The sequence below is a fragment of the Schistosoma mansoni genome, chromosome W (genome assembly GCF_000237925.1).
Source record: "Schistosoma mansoni strain Puerto Rico chromosome W, complete genome".
Taxonomy (NCBI): domain Eukaryota; kingdom Metazoa; phylum Platyhelminthes; class Trematoda; order Strigeidida; family Schistosomatidae; genus Schistosoma; species Schistosoma mansoni.
Window position 1 is genome coordinate 1,983,730 of NC_031502.1, and position 22,493 is coordinate 2,006,222.

Below are 22,493 nucleotides of genomic sequence, written 5' to 3' on the forward strand. Positions count from 1 at the left end.
ATAATACAATTTAAAATATCGTTGGTTAATACTCCATTGTTGAAGATTCTATCAATAATGAATTTCAACTTGGAATACACATTCACTATATTATTCATAAATATTCATAGCTTACATTTGATTCTATCGGTTGTAAATGGATATATAAATATTAACCTGATTTCGTGAAGTTTATATAAAGGATAGTTCTATGTTTACTATACCCTTAACAATGAGTGCACTAACTCATTTATTCTATATAGTTCAACACAAAAAATAGGTGCTTATTTACATACTCTTGTTACCTAACTTGATGCATAGGCCACCGGTCATGATTCTTCAAATATCATTATCCTGTTCTTGCCTTATCAACTGTCTCCAAGTACTATCTATTCCGTTGAGATGAACAACAGGCCACAGAGAATTTTACGTTATCGAACCAGTCACAGCAATGAAATTTTATAAGAGTGGTCAAAAGTACCTTGATGAATCACTCACTTTATTATACTATTAAGGTAAAAAATCATCATAAACCATAATTTATAAATCTTAGTGGATGCATAACTAGAAGATTTATGTTACAAAACTGAACATAATTAGGTGATTGTCATTATAAATCAACATAAAATGTGACAATAATTAATACATTAAAAAATTGCTGACTGAACGCTATACTCCTATCCTAAGCTAGTCTTCTAACCCCCAAGGTAGAACTACACAGTAACTTGAACACGAGAGGAAGAGCGCAAAATATACGAGGAGCACTTTACTCCAAAGGTTCATTTATGTAAGGAAAATATAGTGTTTTTATAGTATTTTAGAAGTCCTTGGGTTTTCCTTAAAATTCTAGAATGCTACTCGATATAGTAGCAGTATAGTAATCAGCCAATTAGAGCCTTTACTTGTGAATTTTCACGTTCGTGATGTTTCTAGCACACCTTCTAGTCAAACGCTGATAGAATAAAATGCTTCTCCATGTTTCCTGATCTTGTCATGTCATGAAACCACTGTCGAATAAATGTCATTCTATTAGAAAGCATCACAGACGGTATCCAATTCCTTGTATCAACCTAACACAAGATCGAATGATACTTTTCTATTAAAACCTGAACTATGTAAAATATCTAGAAAGTTAAAAAAAATTTTATTTCAACATAATAAACTTTATAGACTGTTTATTTTTAATTAATTATCTCTCATGAAATGTCTATCTACATTTTTCTTCCCTCTTTTTTATATACTATGATAGCTGCACATCGTAATCTCCTTTCATTACATTCAGACTCTGATTCTGATACAGAAGCAACAGATTTACAATTAAATACAAGTGGACGAAATAGTACAAGTCTTGGTGTCGTTAGTGGAGGAGGAAGTAGTAGTAGTAGTGGAACAGGTAATACTACTACTAGTAGCAGTAATAATACTAGTCTTAGTAGTTCTGGAGTTGCAAGTGGTATAGTATCAACAAGTAGTAATGTTTTATCAACTATTGTTGAATTTGGATCTAATCTATTTCGACCAGATTCTAAAAAATCAATACGTAATAAACGTTCAACAATAAATAGTCTTAGTAATTCTACAGCTCCACCAATCAATCCAATAGATAATTTAGAAACAATAGCTATACATGAAGCTAATTTAGAAAGAGAATATTTATCAGCATGTTATCCAGTAGCTAGATGTATTGCAGCAATTGAAAAACAAGAAAATGGTCTAGCAACACATGTAAGTAAAAAAATTTGTAATTATATTGTTGTATAATAGTCGATTTAGATAAATTTCAACCTGAAATGATAAATATGAGACTTTTAGAAGTTGGCAAACAGATAGAAATTTCCATGTGTTTTTTCTTGATGATATACATGAAGTCCCATTTTAAATAATACGAATTCTGAAAGATCATTTTCACTATTCGTTTCTACTGAATTACATAGTATTCTGAAGATCAAGTTGTCTCATTTAAATAATGTTACTCTTTAAAAAGTAATGCGTAGATTCAAATAATGATGAAATTAATGGGACTATAATTTATGGACAACCTTTGAGCGACACCAAAGTGACCTTGAGGATATCCGCCTACTAACTACGACTAAATTAGGGTTATGAAGCAGTGTGAGGATACCAAATTATGATCTATGGTTGATGGTTAGGGTTAAGAACTAGATTTAGGGTTTTCATTACAAACTGATATCAGCTAAAATTCCAGAGAGCTATTTAATCAAATGGACGAATGAATTTCACGCCAAAATCCAAGATCTGTTATCTTATATCTGATTGGTTGGTCCATAAATTATAGTCTCACCATTAAATTTCTTCTTTAAGTGTTGTTTGAATCTTCCTCATTGCTGTTTCGAAATACAGTTGATCAGGCTCTTTTGGAATACATGCATCATGTACGGATTGCCTCAATATTTTCATTAAACACAAGCAATGTAAACAAAGATGGATAGAACGAAATATACGTCCAGGATACCACTCCTCGACATATTTCATCTCTATTTAAAATGATGGAATTCGCAAAAGTATTAGGAATTGAATAGAAATTTCAATGTAAAGTATTTAACGTGGATTAAATGTGTTTTGCTTTAATGCTTCTACATCATATCGATATTATCTAATTACACTTTTCTAAAATAATGAGTCCGTTAACCAACATCAAAGCATTCAATATTCAACGTATTGGTTGGAACTTCTATTAGACAGAATAAATATTGATGCTATTATCTTATTCAATCGGACTATCACGTTTATGTAGTCAACTGTTAACTTCTATGGACAGAAATCAACGCGTCAGTAGTAAACTCTGATGATATTGTACAGAACAATTATAAAAAACTTTGCGATTTTACTTCTTAAAGTGGAAAAATCGGTCAGTAACGGAAGCTTTTGTATGAATAGCAATTTTTCTCTTACAATTTTTTTATCAACTTAACTGTTGGAATCCGATTAGCGCAATGGACCATACAAAAAAGACTTTTAGTCACTATTCAGTAATCAATCAACGTACATATCTCAGTCTAATAGTAAATCAGTAAACTGAGTGATCTAGGGTTGAATCCTATAAGTACTATTTTTCCTTGAAGAACATTTTCTACAGACCACCAACTATCCATCTATAGGACATAAAATATAAATTACCAAGTCATTTAGACTAATGAGTATATTCACAATTTCAGAGATAACATTTTATCATTACCAAGGATTAGACACACATAACAACCATCACTACCGAATGACCAATGATTTACAAATAATATGAAGTAAAATGAAACTTTTACTCAAAACGCAATATTAAACTTGGAAAAATCGGTAGTTACACAACAATCTATTTCTTTATCAAATTTTATCCACAGAAATCAAAATGTTAGAAAAAAGTCAAAACAAAGAAGGAACTTGTTTATTCTTCTGAACCAGTTCTACTTTATTTACTTTTGAAAGAAACCTGTTTATTTATATTCTAGTGGGATAAATTCTTTTGTTATTTCATGAGTCGATTGAAGTTAGATCACCATTGAAAACCAGGAAGCGCTGAACGGCCGTTTTGTTGTAATATGAGACTCCTCAGAAGCGCACATCGATGATCCCGCATGACTGGCTTCAAGAACTATTTCCTGAAGTCCTAGTGAAAATTCGTGACCAGTGGAGTTCAACCGTGTCTGTTGTGAAGCAGCTACAAACTGGAAGCAATGGTGGACGGTCACCCAATATCATGGATTAGTTGAAGTTAGACATTAACACCGTTGGATGCCGACACATTGGTCTACATTTCAGGCATTTGCGTGAGAGACCGAGTGTTGTGTGTGGGATTGTGGGCATGCGCCGTTGAGGAGTACTATACGAGGACGAAACGGTCATCCATTGCTTTCAGCTTTTCAATGGTGGTCTACTTTAGATCGACTCACGAATTCAACTATTAAGATTATTAAAATTTCTACAAACCCCTTTTCTTATAAACGAATTAGCTTATTCTTTTTGGCATCCTAAGCTTAAACTTTATTTACAAATAACTGTTTTTATTCTTTGTTTTTGTCTATTTAACTTTTTTGGCATAATAAGGGAATTTATCGTGTACCAGCGTCTAAAGCAAAAGTTTCTAATCTAATGGATTTGTTACAATCTAATCAATTAGTTAGTAGTGAACAAATTCAAAGTGATATTGACTTGCTAAGTCAAGAACATCCACTTACATTGGCTAGTCTGGTTAAAACACAGCTGATTGCCGTAAGTGTACTGTTTGCATGTTTGTATGGATTTTCCCAAATATTTTTATGTTTATTTTCTTAATTATTACATTGCAGAATTTACTGAGTATCAGGAAGAACTAAATATCTGGTTCCTTTCAGTTTTTGTTTAAAACCATTTGAATTAATGAAGTGGAATTTAACCAACTGTAAAACTTTGTGACCGTGCCGTCATCATAATCATCAGACGTTACATATTTTATATTGTCTAACTGAATCCTCGCATTGATGTTTGGGACTGCAATCGATCAATGTCTTATTGACATATGTGTGTCCTGTGAGGATTTCCTTGTTATTGCCTCAAGTCACAAGCATTATAAGTTTGAATGGATTGTGGCTATCAGTGGAATCCAGTTTGACGAGCGTTTCGTCCTTTTTGGGACTCGTCAGCCGGATGTATTAGCATCCCAGAGTTCATGTTCACTGGGATGCAGATACATCGAGCTGACATGTCCCAAAAAGGCGAAAGGCGCATCAAACTGGATTCCACTGATAGTTGCCATCCATCTAAGCTTATAATCAAACTTTGCTATTTTTTCCTAAGTTTATTAAATTCTTGTCCACTGTTATCGAAAGTGATACAGTGTTATGATTCGTTTATTATAAGTTCACATCGACTTAGTTATAAAAACGAGTAAAAAGCACTACTTGGGTGGTTATTAAAGATTAGTTATATTTTTTCATCATATACTGATATGGTTATTATAGTATTTTGTGAAGTAACTAAAATTTGATTTCAAGTTTATTGGTTAACAGTTGCTTGAACACCACGAGACAAAACTCATCCAGTGTCCAATACGTGATGTTTTAGTCGAGCTCTTTTAAGGAATGCCAAATGAAAAAAAAGTTCTGTAAACGCTCAGGGAGTGGTTGTTCAATTAAGTATTTAACTGTCTAACCAAATGATTAATTATTTAACTTACATACAGATATTTTTTAACTATGGACTTCATTTCGTTCAAATTTTAGAGTTACGTAATTATTAAAATATAAACATTGAAGTATATTTTAGTTTAAAGGGTTTGAACCTATCCATTGTTAAAGTTGTGGACTGCAGACAATAAATCTGTTTTGAGGTATGTGCATCCGAAACAGATTGTCTCGACACTAACCTTAAGTCCCTAACATGTGTAAACAGAGTAGTTACCTGCATTTAATAGCTAATTGGACAAACTGTTAACAGTTAAGAGCGATCGGGACTAAATTTGTGTTCCAGTATGAACATTAAAACCGTAGTAAATGTACAAACAATTGATGAAACTCATGTTTCAAATACCACTGCAAGCCATTATTCAACTCTATTTAACATGAAATACGTTGTCCAATTTTGATTGTTAGCATATTATTAGCATATTTTATCAACTAAAAATAAAATCAGGTTTGCTCTCCTATTCATTACCTCTTTTTATTTATTTATTTACGTTATTATGCAGTTACCTGAACCACTACTCACATACAATCTTTATCCGAATTTTGTTGAACTGGGAAAGGTAAGTTGGATTCATTCAGATTTACAGTCATCATTGTTTATATACTTTTTTCAAACAAACTTTAGTTAGACAGCATTAATTTTAGGCATAATGTTTATATTTTTTAAATTAATTGAAATACTATTCAATGCTTGCCACTGATGAGGACTTGGGAACACCAAACGGCTGTTTCATCGTAATATGGGATTCATGAGCAGTCTGCATCCATTATCCCGCACCAAAGCTACTCGGACCCAGGACCTTCAATCTTACGCGTCAACACTTGACCTCTAGACCGCTGAGTCGGCATCTAACGGTGTTAATGTCTAACTTCAACCTATCCACGATGTTGAGTGACCGTCCACAGTTCCCTTCAGCTGGTAACTGCTTCACAACAGACATGGTTGAACTCTACTGGTCACGACTTTTCACTAAAACTCTAGGAAATCCATGTTGAAGCTAGTCCCTAGTTCGTACATGATAATTGTCAGTGCAGGATTGAGGAGATTGTTGGCTTCTTTAATCTAAGGTCATAAATGTACAGTGAAATATGGTTTAAGTCTTTTCAGAAGATCAAACATTTCCACATTATTATAGTCATTATAACTAAAGTTTATTTGAAGGAACTGGTCATAAAAAACCGTTTTATTCACTACAATGAGAAACCGGAGTCTAATAATTTGTCATATTCTGATTTATTCGATCTATATTAAATGAATAATAATTCTAAGTAACGTAACTGATTCATTAAATTCTTTACAATACAGAAGTTTGTGTTCAACTAATCGATACAAACTAATTTGATTAGGTTATGATTGCTTAAATAGTCAGTCAGTCAGACAGCTACAACATAGGACCAGGCACACATATGCATCGGTCCAAGTTGCCATATCTTGTTAGCACAACAAGATGAAAACCGGATTTATAGAAGTAGTTAATTTAATGATGGTAATATATAAAAGAAAGGTTGTATATAAGGATATAGTACGGGAAAAAAGAAACATGAAGCAGTTTTAATCTCATAAGTTAAGGGAAGACAGAGAGTGTATACATCTACATCATTGTGATCGATTCTGAGCCATGTCACACAGAGTCTCCAACCATTGGTTATGATAGTCACGCGGACCTCAACCAAGTAGTCTGCATTTACCAACATGGCTCAGACTAGAAGTTAGTGACTTCAAGCACTGATGCCACGTTTTGGTTTGGCGGCCCCTAACTTTCTTCCAACGATTGCCAATACTAGGAATACTTAAATAATCAAGGATTATATAAATATTTCAAAAAGGTGTAGTAAACAGTTACAATCCGAATCTAGTCCATGAAAATTATCTAAGTGCTCGTCGAATAAGTCTAACAAATTATACATTTCTTAAATTAGGAAAACATTCCCCTTCAAGTCAAATGTTTACAACACTATATATATTCAAGATAAACAAACATATTATGTAAATAAATGAATTAACAGTTGTAATAGGTTTAAACATCAAATATTAACTGTGCTGATAGCTTCAACACCTTCTTAACTATCAACAAACAAATTTAGCAGTTCAATGGGTGTTTGTTCATTGTTTGATTTTATGCGTATATAACAGAAGATCTAGTAACATGTTTATACAAGATGTCGGAATAGTGAAGTACCATGAATTATCTATGTATATTCAAATCAATTATGAATTAATTATATACCTTAGCAGATGGGGAAGTAACATAAATATTACTTCGAATTACAATTTTGAACGTAATATAAATGTTTTCTTCTGTTAGTTAGTGTAAATTAATACTTTTCAACAAGTAACACTGTCTAGAAACTTTCCTTTAAGAAACATTCCTTTATATATATATATCTACATAAAGAACAATGTTTACTTAGTTGTATGATAATGTTGGCAATCAATGTGGTAACCAAAAATCATTTCACGCTATAGCACTTCATTCTAACATTTATGTACTACAAAGCTAGGTGTTTGTTATTTTCAATTTAAAACATCTTCATTAATATATGATTTACAATTGATTTATCACTGGTTAGTGATCAGTTTGATGTGTATCAGGTGCTTCTTAGTGCAGATTGGATTCTATTGACCAGGTTGAACTGTGACTACTACTTGAGAGGACTCGACATTGTGTGGACTGTTTCATGAATCAACTAGTCTCAACATAGTCCACGCAATATTGAGTCACCTAAACTAGTGGCCACAGTGTAACTTGGTCAATAGAATCCAATCTGTACTACGAGGCACCCGACACACATCATACTGATCACTAACCAGTGATCATCAATTGTTAATACATCTCGGTCCTACAGGAGGTTAGTTTCGTCCCCGATAGCTCAGAGACACGGGATCGAATCCGTCATGGAGAATCATTTCCCCCCCCCCAAGATTACAGGTACACCTTCCTGACGACAACTAAATACATGAAACCTAGGTCCATGGTTCCCTGTCGACTACCTCCAACCACCATCCCATCTCGGTATATGATTTGTTTTGTAGACCTTATAGAAACTGGTTCAGTTTGTATGTAGAATTCGTTATCGACTTATCCTATTTGAAGCACTAATCGAAACCAGTGATCACCAGTCAGCTAGCTATATGAGACCCAGTAGTTTTAATTTTTAAGCTTTTGTCAAGATATCCAAAGATATTTCGTTGGATTTCCAGTCGGATTATTTTTTTTAAAGAGCTTTAAAACTAGAATGAAACAGCTGTTCAATTCTCTCTTATTTTTATTGGTGCGATATGATGTAAAATTACTTTACCAAATATCAAAGAAAATGTAGAATAAATTTAAAAAAGGATAAAGAAATAACAATCCTGGAAAGGAAATTAAAGAAAGTCTTTTTTTGTAAAAAAAACAACAATCATTAACCAGACAAGACTTTTTCTCACTATACATGTGTATTAACTGATTGTATTTATATATATATTATTGCTTTCTTAGAATATGAATATATGGTGTAGAATATTGGTAGCTCAGGTGGATGATATGGGTGAAGTTTCATTCTCTGAGCTGAATGATTTGGTCGTGAAGCTTTCATCGTTATTCTTAACTACATCATTAGCACAAAATTCAGGTAGAAGTAGAGGTTTCTGTTGATGATTTCGTTCAGAATAAAAATAAAAGCTCCACAACCAAATCATCCATCTCAGAGTACAAAACTCCACCAAAATATGAATGTATAGTTGTGAAGTGTATATAATTTCTAATTGACATAATATTCTTTCACTATCCTACATAGAAGAAATAAACCACTGTTAATTTGTGTTACAACTTTAGAAAAATAATTAACTAGATCATATAAATTTGTATATTTTTGGGGGGTGAAATGATTAACACGTGTACTCTCATAAGATGGTGGTTGGAGGTGGTCAACAGGAAACCTTGGACCCGGGTTTCATGCTACTCGGCACTCGTTAACAGGGTGTACCTGTAATCTTGAGGGAACTGGTGCTCCCTGATCGATTCGACCCCGTGTCACTCAGCTTCACAGTCAGAGACATTACCACTGAGCTACTCGGGCCGCGACCGACCTCCTGTAGGACTGAGATGTAATCATAATTGATTGATCACTGGGTGGTGATCAATGTCATATGGGTCAAGTTCTTCTTAGTGCTGATCGAATGCTATCGATCATGTATGTATGTATTCTCATGCTCAATAAATATCCCATAGGATAACTGATGTTTATTATCATGTAAAAAATATATGAAATTTACCTAGAGGTTATTGCATGGTAAAAATAATTCATTTATAGTCAATGGTAAATTATTTGTACCATTAAAGCAAATTTAGGTAACCGTAATAATTAATCATTAAATGTGCTTATGGATGATGGTAAAATCTATGATATGCTAACAAATTAAAATTTCAAATCAGAAGTAAGTCCGACGTTCATAGAACTGATGTTTCTCTCTTTGAAAATTTCAATTTATAACACTTTAAAGCTAAAAATAAATGTTACTAATGTATCACACGGTTTAAGAATGATCTTTTGTAGGACTGATTTTTCGAAATCCCTCATAGACCGTATTTTGAATTTTTACAAATTTAGTAACCATATATTAAGTCGTTTTCCAAATTACCAACCACAAAATACATAAATTCTTACAGACAGACTTCTTTAGTAAGCAAAGATGGATAGTGGCTAGCGGTGAAATCCAGTTCGTCTTATTTCGGACTCGTCAGCTGCATGTGTCTGCATCTCAGAGTTGATGTTCATTCTGGAACTCGAACCTAGTAACTTTCGCTTCAAATTCCATCGCGTTATCCACTCAGCTACTGAGTCCTGATAGCCACTTGCTTTTGCGATGGGGTGAAGTTTAAATTTACTTAGTATTGCTTGTTTGTATCTTAGAGTCCCAGGGTGAACATCAATTTTGAGATGCAAGTACATCCAGCTGATGAGTCCCAAATAAGATGAAGCGCGCGTCAAACTGGATTCCACTGCTAGCCACCATCCATCTTTGCTTACAATGCTTGTAAAATAAGGCACAGTATGCACATATGGCCAATATGAGACTGACTAGTTGCAGTCCTAAAACATAAATAGGAAGACTCAAACAAGTAATACCAAGTGAATTTAGACTTCTTCATTGTTTTCTTTTATAAAAATTCATGAACTTGTAATGACTTTATATACTGTAGTGCATTTTGTCAGACTGTGTAGTCTTTCATAATACAAAGAATCTGTCTTACTAAACAAATAGACGGATCAACATTTGGTTCTTATTCAATTAAGAGCTAATCTTTGAAATAATGCAATAAAAGCGAAATTTCAGTAGTTAGTATGTTTGACAGATTATTAAACATTCCCTTCTACATTAATGCTACACATAATTTCAAAGAAACAATTAGTAAGGAGATGTATTTATACATTTTATATACTTAAAGTGATGAAATATCTGAACTATGTACTATTTTTCTAATCCTCTTCAAAGAATATATTGACTAAACAAATAACTATCGATTCACAAACTATAAACTAGGTTATTTTTGGCAGAGAATGAATAGCATAACATTGATCACCACCCAGTGATCAATCAATTGTGATTAAATCTCGGTTCTACAAGAAGTCGGTCAGTGGTAACGTCTCTGACTGTGAAGCTGAGTGACACGGGGTCGAATCGATCAGGGAGCACCAGTTCCTTCAAGATTACATGTACACCTTGTTAACGAGTGCCGAGTAGCACGAAACCCGGGTCTAAGGTTTCCTGTTAACCACCATCCACCATCTTATTTAACTCGGTTAAATATTAACATGAGAAATTCTTAGTTGTCCTTTAAATCTCGAAATATACAAGCTTATATTTTAAAGTCTTGCTTTGGATATCATATTTAACTTAGTACTGACATAGATGGATACATGTAAATATATTTGAATTACTAGATAATAGTTACGGAATATCACAAATGAACTAAGTTTAGAGTAGTATGCCATTAAATGCCAAGTCAGGGTTCTTAGGGTTTAAAGTTATCTTAATGTTTGAAGGTCCTGTAATCGATTTCTGTTGAAATTGGTGATGTAAACTGCTGAGAAGTCCTAAGTGAAACTATAATTTATGGATGACCATTAGGCAGAGTTAAAATGACCTTGGAGTGTCAGCCCACTTATTAGGGTTGAATTAGGATTATAAACCAGTGTTAGGAATTAGAATTATGATTTACAGTTGATGGTTAAGGTTAGAAATTAGATTTAATGTTTCCAGCATGAAATGACATCAGCTATAATACCAAAACAGTATTTAGCCAAATGGATGAATAAATTTCGAGCCAAAATCTAAGACCTGTTATCTTATATTTGATTAGTTCATCCATATATTATGGTCTCGACTAAGTCCCATACTATCACTTAATAGCTATCCAGTGATTTCCAGCTTTCACATATTGCCCAGTAACAATTAATTTATGATGTAAACTATGAAATTATTACGTCAATCACTTAGGCAGTTGATCAACCATTATGTTTTTTTCAGGTCAATTAAATCAAAATTCACTAGTTTAATTTCACATTTGGCAACAACCATCTTAACTATTTTTTTTTATCTATTTGGCATTGTTCAAGTAATAAAAAACAACACATAGACCCTAACTGATTACAATTCAACTTTTCATGTTGTTGTTTTCAACAACCGAATGATTCGCTTGTACACTGTTATATCTATCTATTTACATAATCAAATGACATATATATATATATGGGTTAGCCAGAGTGAAACAATGAATAGAATTATCTTTATTTTTGGCGAAAATCAATCATCAACACAAATTAAGGTCATCACAGTGTGAATACAGTCAATTTACTTTGTACAAGATTTTGTGGTATTTATAGTATTCAACTATTTTTGTTATTCATCTAACCAGTTAGTTACATTTAAATAGAAATTACTGTTGAAATAAACAACAGATACATATATATATTAGAGATTATATTTCAATGTGTGTATAGAATTTGTTCAATGTATATGTGTGATTAACATCATGAATCAATGATCATTTGAAGAATGATTGAAAAGCAAATAAACAAACATAAAATTAAAACAGTGCTGTATTATTTGAATTAATCATATTTGAAAAATATGAATGATTGTAGTCAGAAACAGTCGTAAAAATGATATTGTGTACATTATGAAACATTAAAGATCTAAGCAAAGATGGATAGTGGTTAGCAGTGGAATCCAGTTTAAAGCGCATTTCATGCTATTTGGGACTCGTCAGGTGGATGTACTTGCATCTCAGAGTTGATGTTCACTCTGGGACCCAAACCCAGTACCGTTCGCTTCAAACTCCATCACGTTGTCCACTTAGCTACTGAGTCCCGATATCCACTTGCTTGTGCAATGGGGTGAATTTTAAATTCACTTGATATTGTTTGTTTGAATCTTCGCATCGAGTCCCAGAGTGAACATTGACTCTGAGATGTAGGAACATCCAGCTGAAGAGTCCCAAATAGGACGAAACGCTCGTCAAACTGGATTCCACTGCTAACCACTGTCTATCTCTGCTTACCATGCTTGTGAATTAAGGTATATCGAGGCAATACGCACAGTATGCACATATGCCAATTAGAGACTGACCAGTTGCAGTCTTAAAAGTCAATAGGAAGATTCAAACAAACAATACTAAGTGAATTGAAGATCTAAATTTAATTTTTTGTACAATGTTCGGTGTTTGAAAACGTTGATATATTGGTTTAAACGTATCATCACTATTAATTCAGTTTTCTACTGGTTTTACAATGAAAATTGATTACGTATGTTTGTTTGTTTTTTCTGAAAAATATTGATAAATAAATTTAAAATACTTTCCTGGAATTATCGTCTTCTTCATTCATATATTCCCTATATGGGATATTTATATATAAAGACAGTTTTTTTTGTTTTTTGTACATGATATTCTACCATAAAGAAAATCATTCATTATAAAATTTTAAAGGTAGAATTATGTATTCATTGTGATCAAATATTATCTGTGACACGTTAGAAACAATATCTTACTCCAGTTAAAGACTTGTGGTGGTCGATATTCGATATTATCCTTAAGCTTCGTATATTGTTCGTCCCGTTAACCGTTACTCGATAACGCCCTAACGGTATATAAATCAGATGGCGAATACGAAGTGTTGATTGCGTTTACTATTAGACCACATACATATATCTAAAACTACAGGCACATTAAGCATTCATGAAAGAGTGGTGCGAGTGAGCGCGCGAGTCGAATGAGTGAGCGCGGGACCGATTATTCGAGTGATCGAGTAAGCGAGTACAGTGAACAGGATTAAGATGTGCATGTATATACAAATGGAAATGCATGAATCATCGAATCAATTAGGCGATTAATAGTAAAGCTGGCAGAATGAATACATGCGTAGGCAGTAAGCAATTCTTAAGAGTACATAATAAAGGTACAATAGTATAGATAGATTGTTATTATGCGAATGACTCTGTCCGTTAAATAAATAATAGATACTATAATGATCAGAATTTATATTTCAAAGTCATCTGAAAAATTCCATCGGATTTCTTTCATGTTTGTACATTTAGTAAATCCCACAGAAGTATACGTCAATGGATCCAATATTTGAATACTGAAAACGTTTGTACAACCTCTTAATTTACCTCTATCTTCCACTAAGTTCACCTTACATTTCTCAACACCTCTTCAACTTTAATTTCCAATTTTATTACTAAATAATCTCTTTTAATAAACTAATGATCTAACCCGTTTATATTAATCACTCATTATTGTTTTATAAATAATGATAACTTTTATATTGAATTACTTAATTTTAAACTGAATACATATTCTTACGTAATGAATTATCGTAAATAACTGATTGAGTGATTCTCTTTCATTGTTTACATCACATCCATTGAATAAGAGATCAGTTAATATCTTTACCTAAAATATCGAGTTGTGCTGAAATGATCTAATACCATTTATTTGATAATAATTTTCTACTTCATTGTGAAACATATATATAGAGAGATATATAAGTGCAAAGCCATAAAGGAAAACGAGAAAGATTTCTTTCATCAACTTATATTTAATAATATCTTAATAAAAATAATAAGTCAGAAGGGGGGTTTTGTCGAGATTGCAGTACTTTTAATAGTTGAATTCATGAGTCAATCTAAACTGGACTACCATTGAAAAACCTGAAAACACAGGAAAGTCGTTTTATCCTAGTATGAGACTGCTCAGAGCTCTGCTGACGAGTCCCATACTAAGACAAAATAGTCTTCCAGTGATTTCACGTTTTCAATAGTGGTCTGGTTTAGATTGACTCATGAATTCAACTATCAAAAATATTGAATGACTTAAATTACATTCAAGCTTATTAATCGTTTATGTGTTGTTTGTTTTTTCTTCTATATATTCTATACATTTGTCTAGGCATTTGACTTAGTTGATTCAAATATAACTGACGAACTGATGAAGCGTCTTCAATTATTGATTAATCATCTAAGTCCTGGTAATCGTCAATTAGCTGGATTGATTTTTCATCATTTACACAGGTAACAAATAAAAGAATAACTAAAACTTTTTCGATGTTGACTACTATTGGTATAGTTTCAATAGCTTTGCCAGTTAATGAATAAAAACATACTATTTCCATAGATTTAGTTATTTCTTTGTAATTGCATAACTGTATTCGTTCGAATTTCATCATAAACCAAATATTTAAACATTGATGGAAAATTAGGAAGTATGCAACTACTAGTATGTTCTGAGTTAGTACCATCGAATAAGCGGATATTCAAGAATGAATAAAACAATAGTTTATTCATTTTTTTGGTCATATCAAGACATACTTACGCCAATGAGTTGGAATACAGTGATTAGTTTGTGATAAAAGAACTACTTTCAAAGTACTGCTATTAGTTTGGTATTCATCTCTCGTTGCCGATATAGTTCAGCGACTTAAGCCAATGAACATTGATACCAGGTTTTAATATACATGTGACTGACTTTCTATCACCAATACAGAACTATGATATAATCATTTTATTATTCCGATGCTTAGTGACAATTAGATAATAAATGGAAATCGATTTCTGGTAAGTTAACCCCAGTTTATATGGTTCAACTACTGTATAATAATAAATTTTATTTGAGCAACGTCAGTGTTTCGGAATCATGTAGGCTAACTGCCATGTTAATACACAATGATAATGAAAAAATAGTACTCAGGTAATTGTCAGTCTTCATAAAGATACTGGGTTCTATCAGATTTTGTCAGTTAAAGAAGCACCATGGAAATTATATTCATCAACTTTTTCAACAGTGTCACTTAATTTCATATGAAATAAATGAAATCATGTCAAAAACTCGTTAACTAGAAATTGTTACAGTTTTATAGTTGTTTGAAATTGTAAACTATATAAGTTAGATCAACATTTCAAGGCAATATAGTTGTACACAAATCTCTCAATATAAATTAAACGTTTTTAAGAAATAAATATGAGCATAGGGTTGCCGAGATTGTTGAGTTTAGATTGATATAGTGAATGAATCGATGTCAGACCGTTATTGAAGACCAGAAAGCACTGGAAAGCGGTTTCGTCCTAGTATGGAACTCGTGGACATTGAGCATCCAAAATCCCACATGTGGGACTCGGATCCAGGACCTTTAGTCTCGCGCGCGAAACGGTCATCCAGTGCTTCCAAGTTTTTAATGGTGGTCTCACATCTATCCGTTCATGATATCAATCCAAAATAAGTATGAATTTATTAATAAACAAATTGGGACTAATCATAATGTCAGAATGTGTTTCGCCTTCTATCAAAAGATAACGTTAGAAACATTTTGTTACTTCAATAAAATTGGTAATATTTAGTCATGGTAGTAGCCTATTCAAGACAAATAAGTACCAATTAGAAGAGGTTGCTTCATTTAACAAAGTAATCAACAATCATCAACAGCTTATGTTATATAACAATATTGGAAGTAATAAAAAGTAATAATCTATGAAAGATGAAGATAACAGTCTACTTAATAAAAGACAAGAAGACAATAATTAGAAATTATAATTCATAAGATTATTTGATAATTTTGTAAAACTCTTCCATTTTATTAAGGACTACAACATTTTAAAAAAACAATCACCTGTAAATACATTTTTACAGCTTCAGAAAATGATATCGTCGAAAAGAGAATTTTATTCACTGAAAAGTCTTCATTCCTACTAATTACTCAATGAACTTCTATAAATGTTACATAGCCACATCAATTTACTGGTACGATCTAGTCTACTGAAAAAAAGGAAATACAATATTTTTCAAAGTTGAAATCATGGGTCAATTGAAGCTAGACCACCATGGAAAACCTGGAAGCACTGGACGGCTGTTTCGTCCTATTACGGGACTCCTCAGAAGTGCGCATCCACGATCCCGCACTCGCGAGATTCGAACCCAGGACCTACCAGTCTCATGATTTCAACTATGGAAAATACTGAAATCTTCACAAAACCCCTTCGAAAACATAACACTTTAAAAGGATGAACAAAAATTATTTTGACAGAGTTTTATCGATAATTTGCAGTACCATAAATATCCAAAAGACGTAACTAAATAAAATACAGAAATGAATCAAATTATTCAGAAATCGAGCTCTATATACTAGAATGCCTCCTTAATAAGGAGTTTCTATTTTCTCCATAGTTATCCATAATGCAAATACTTTTAGAACTTGTTGCAAAATTGCTATATCGATGCAATTCTGTCAGGATGCATTTACACCAACATAGAATGATCGAAATTCAGTTTAATGGAATAATAATAAAAACCCTTACCAATAATATATAAACAAAGACATTGTGTGTAGATAGATGTTCAATTTTTCTTGAAGGTCATGAAGGTCATTGTAAAATAAACGTAAATTAAACAATACAAATAATACTTTGAGGTATACATGAAAACAAATTCAAAGATTAGAACACTAAAAATATTATTGCATTTCTAAGTTCACCGGATAAGTACCATTTAAAAGGATTATTTTGAACGTTTATATTCGGTACATAGTTAATGAAATGTGTTAACTTTATTAATAGTCCCATTTCATATCTAGTGGTTAGTTAGACGGTAAACGAATGAATCGACAATTACTGTCTTTGTGTTACATATTGTTGTGATAGGATGCTGTGAGACCACTTAGTCAGGGCACATATACCAATAGTAATTCGTTGTTAGAGAGCTTAGATTATTGGGTACAAAAATGTATTTGTATAGTTTGTAGATGTATAGCGCATCCTATTTCTCCATACGTCTAATACTACTGAAAGTTTTCTTTAAGTAGTAAAATGAACAATTTTAAAAATTGCATAATTTTCCACTGTCTTACCTTAATAACATTACAGAGTCGCTGAATGTCAGTCGGAAAATCAAATGGGAGCTGTTAATTTAGGTACAATGTTTGCTCCAACAGTATTACGTCAAAGACCTAAGTGAGTTTTTAAATTTATTTTTTATATACAGTTTTCATTTTACTAAGCAATATAACCACTTATGGGAATTGTATAACTAGACTAAGAGTCCCACAATAGGTCAAAACGGCCATCCAGTGCTTCCAGGTTTTCCAGGATGGTCCAGCTTCAATCGACTCATGATTTCAACAATTAAAATTGTATAACTGTTAAAAATAATGACTAATTTGTACAACTTATTGTTGATATAAGTTTGAGTATAACAAAAATAACAAATTAAACAGTACCAAGGGAATTCATCATGTTTTGCCGATTGTCATCATTTTCTCTGCAAACATAACCAATTTATTAGATTAAGGATTATTAGCTACTGTTTAAAGACATTGTAGGAATAGTTTACATTCTTAACTACAGCCTTTAAAAACTAGTAATCAGTAAGTACTTGTTTTTTTCCTAATACGAAATTTTTAAAAATACTCATCACTGAAACTGTCATGAAAAGGCTACATTAGCTACTAACCAAGTATTCTGAAACTTATAGCATACGTTGTACCAGATGGATAGTTGTAAATTTGTTTCTTTCTAGTCTCATGAATTCTTGATGCTAAGCAGTTTTATATTAGGCGAAACAATTATTCATTAATCGCGATTTTTCTCTGGTTTCTTAAAGATATAAATTATTTTAATCAAATGAATGAAACATGTTGATCGAACAGGACAATAAGCAATTATTAAGTAAAAATACTTACAATCGTAAAAACATATATATATATATATATGTAAGATCATAAGCAAAGATGGATAGTGACTAGCAGTGGAATCCAGTTTAAAGCGCGTTTCATGCTATTTGGGACTCGTCAGCTGGATTTACCTGCATCTCAGAATTGATGTTCACTCTGGGACTCGTACCTAGTACCTTTTACTTCAAACTCCATCGCGTTATCCACTCGGTAGGGTTTAACTATACTGAAGGTTAATTAATTGGAGTTGAATATTTGGTTTAATGCAATCTAGCTCAGTGGTGTTGACATAATGCTTATGTTGTTGTACTTGAGGTTTTATGGATTTGTCTAGGGAAGGATTGTGAATTTCAGTTTTAAACAAATTTGTATCATGAAAAAAATGGTTTTCCAATCCTCCCTAGTTTTCAACTACGCCTCAGTTGATGTTAATCCCTGATAAATAGCCCAATCAGATTAAAATAATCTCCAGACAATCTTCAACTCAGATATTTTTATCACCTTTATTCATTTCATAAACATATATTTTCTTTTACAGATTTCAAGTAGCTAATATGATGGAATTCATGGATAATAAAGGTCAGACAAAAGTTGTTGAATTATTAATTGATCGTGTTTTTCAAGTATTTGGTTCATCAGAACAATATGATCCGATCAAATTAATTACAGCGCATATTACATCAAATGATGATAAAACTACAATAGCTGATTATAATCGAATGAATTCAGCACGTGGTAGTATTTCACTAGCTAATTGTGAGCGATCTAAATCAACCTGTAGTACAATTGTAGATAGTGTCCCTGATACAGCAACCAATATGTCTAGTAAAATTCATACTACTAACACTATAACAACCATCACTACTGCTACTACCGTTAGTACTACTACTAGCAATAAAACCGTTAATACTGATATACCAACGTCGACAACTTTCACACTTGTTGGTACAACCAACAGCAATACTACTCATACTACTAACAGCAATAATCATGATAATATTATCAACATTATTAAAGTAACTACAACAACACTTCCATCTTCTGGTTTATTAAGATCGGCAACAATATCTGTTTCACCGCAAATCCGACCTACAGGAAGTGAGTGTTATTTTCTTTTTTCGATTTGCACACTTATTTAACATAAACTAACTCATTAAAAAAAAACTTAAAACATTAGTAATTAATTTCATTTGTTCCATTTACAGAAAATGTGTTGAGACTATAATTTATGAATGACTATTAAGCAGTGCTAAAATGGAATATCAACCTACTTACCAGGGTTAATAAAGGTTATAATAAGTATGAAGAACTAGGATTAGGGTTTATAATTGAACGTTATGGTTAGAAATTGGATTTAATGTTTTTATCACGAACTGACATCAGCTATAATACCGAAACGATATTTAGTCAGATGGATGAATAAATGTCGAGCCAAAATCCAACACCGACTATCTCAAATGTGATTGATCCGTCCGTAAATTACAGTCTCGCCGAAAATGGATAGTTCAGTAAAAGAAAGTATAAAAGCATATTTTGAGTTGAACTGAGACAACTGAGAACAATATGAAGTGGATAGGTTCATATAATTTACGAAAATCATATATTTGTATATTCTTGAACTGTTTTTCTGATTGATATTGATGATAAGTCCTCAAAACAACCATAAGTTGAATTCACAAATAGTAACTTTATGAGCGTCTTATTAGCCTCAGAATTTATTTGTCTATCATATAGCATAAATGCAATGCAATCATACCTTAAGGTTTTTGCTCTCACTTCATAGTAGCAACGTGAGTTTTCACTACTGTGAAGTTCCATACTAAAACAAAATATCTATCACTAGTCCCTATGTTTTCAAGAGTTCCTCGGCTGATATCCATTTCTAACAAAAAAGCTCAACAATCAAATATACACAAAAACGGGCTCTATTCAATATGGAATGAATGAAATATGACTAGAAATGGGATCCAAGCCACACATTTCTTTCCATTTCCGACTCATTAGTCGGATGTACCTGCATCTCAGAGTTGATGTCCACTCCGTGTCTTAAACCCACTAATGCTGGTTTTAAACACTGTCCCATTATTCATTTAGTAACAAAGCCCGAAAAACCTCGCAGTTTTGCAACACGTATAAATTTTAATTCACTTTGAAATGGTTTGTATAATCCTACTGTTGATTGTTTCTGACTGAAATTTGATCAGTCTTGGTTGGCATATGGCCATACTGAATCCCACTACTAGCCACATTTCATCTATTCTATATCAACTCGTACAATATTGGCTATAACGAGGTATTCCCCACAGAATACCTATATGCCAAACAAGACTAATTAAATTCCAGTAAGAACTATCAATAACGAGATCATTTAAACCATTTTAAATTAAAATAATTCTTGAGTCAGTTTGAAGCTCATGGATGACAGAGTAACAACGAAATGAATAATGTGTAAGGCTAACTGTAAATAGAAAGATTGAACATGTTTCTTTGCAACTAATTCTTACTGTCTATGGACTATATATAGTTGAAATGATGATTCAATTAAAGCTAGACCACTGTGGAAAACCTGGAAGCACTGGACGGCCGTTTCATCCTATTGTGAGACTCCTCAGCAGTGCTCATCCACGATCCCGCCTCGCGAGATTGGCAGTTTTTTTATCTTAGCAAATACTGGGACGATTTTTTTAATCAATCCGTTTCAATTATTATTTCTATCATTTAAGTTCATTTTCCAATTTATTTTATTAGCCCTGCTTACTGGAGCCCTACCATTGTATACTCCATATCGACAGAATCAAGGATTTAATAAAGACAGTGCAAATATCGAAGAAACTCCTTCTAATACTAGTTCCGATATCACAGTTTCTTCATTACATGGAGCTGATAAACATGACAAAATACATAAAAGATATAATCCTGTAATATATGACAAACCAACTAATATAAAACCTGGTATGAGACTTCAAGATTTAGCTAAACCAGTTAGTGAACCAACTGTCACTATATCATCTCAAATATCTAATCCACCAACTACTGGAATCGTCACGACTACCAGTACTACTACTACTACTACTGTTATTACTTCTGCCAGTAATATTATCAATGTGAATGAAGCTTCACCTTCATCGTCATCATCAATTGTACGTGGGATTAAAAAACTCTATTCTTCAAGTGGTCAACATTCGATTTCTCCATCTACAATCGCTTCATCAATTACAACATCAAAGTTGTTTCACTCATCTGATAAACAAAATATTTCAAATACATCATCTACTGATCCGAATACAAATACAGCCCTATCAAGCTTGATAATTGGACGTCGTAAACCTCTTGGACGATTGTTGGCTTTACATCAAACTGTAGAGAATTCAGATGATGTATCCCCTGTGAATCCTACGAATTTAGATCAATATAGTTTCATTGATAATGATTTGCCTGGTAAGAATAAACAACTCTGATTGTAAACAGTTTTATAATCTAGAAGTATATTACTACTGAAATATTTTCGCTTAACATTCATCTAATAAAAATAATCTCCCTGTTTTATACAATCGGGCCTAACTTTATACAATATCAACTTTATCAGAACGAGGATTTGTGAAGATTATTGTAATTTTAATGATTGAATTCATGTCTAACTTCAACCAATCCGCGGTATTGTGCGACCGTTTACCACTGTCCTCAATGAGAAACTGCCTCACAACAAACACGGTTGAACTCCACTGGTCACAGTTCCTCACTAGAACTCCAGGAAATACATCTTGAAACCAGTCACTTGCGAGCACATAATAATATTAGGACGAAACGACCGTCCGATGCTTTCAGGTTTCCAATGGTAGTCTAGCTTAAATTGACTCATGAATTCAACTATTAAAATATCTACCTTATCCCTCTATTAAACAACTGAACTTCATAATGATAAATTTTACCAATAACCGATTAATACTTGTGTCGCACAATATAACTTAGTTTTCTGGAATATACCTGTTATGAAAATTTATCATCAGTAGATGTTGTATATTAACAAATATTCAAAGAAAATAATTAATGGGAATGAGGGGGAAATAAAGATCTATTTTTCTTCTTAACTTTGTGGTCAATAAAAATGTATAACAGAATATACAAACATCTCTTCACAAT

The 22,493-nt window shown here is 32.5% G+C and overlaps 1 protein-coding gene across 1 annotated transcript in view; it reads left to right on the plus strand.

Annotated features, from left to right (window-relative positions):
• The window catches only part of Smp_142880 (hypothetical protein), a gene marked incomplete at its 5' end in the record, with an annotated part of 43,116 nt that overhangs the window by 17,592 nt on the left and 3,031 nt on the right, over positions 1-22,493 (plus strand). Inside the window, 7 exons of the mRNA XM_018799895.1 lie at positions 1,545-1,704; positions 4,036-4,200; positions 5,654-5,710; positions 14,585-14,706; positions 18,892-19,109; positions 21,102-21,305; positions 21,468-21,791. Of these exons, the coding sequence (XP_018653763.1) occupies positions 1,545-1,704; positions 4,036-4,200; positions 5,654-5,710; positions 14,585-14,706; positions 18,892-19,109; positions 21,102-21,305; positions 21,468-21,791 (1,250 nt within the window). The remainder of the gene's footprint in view (positions 1-1,544; positions 1,705-4,035; positions 4,201-5,653; positions 5,711-14,584; positions 14,707-18,891; positions 19,110-21,101; positions 21,306-21,467; positions 21,792-22,493) is intronic.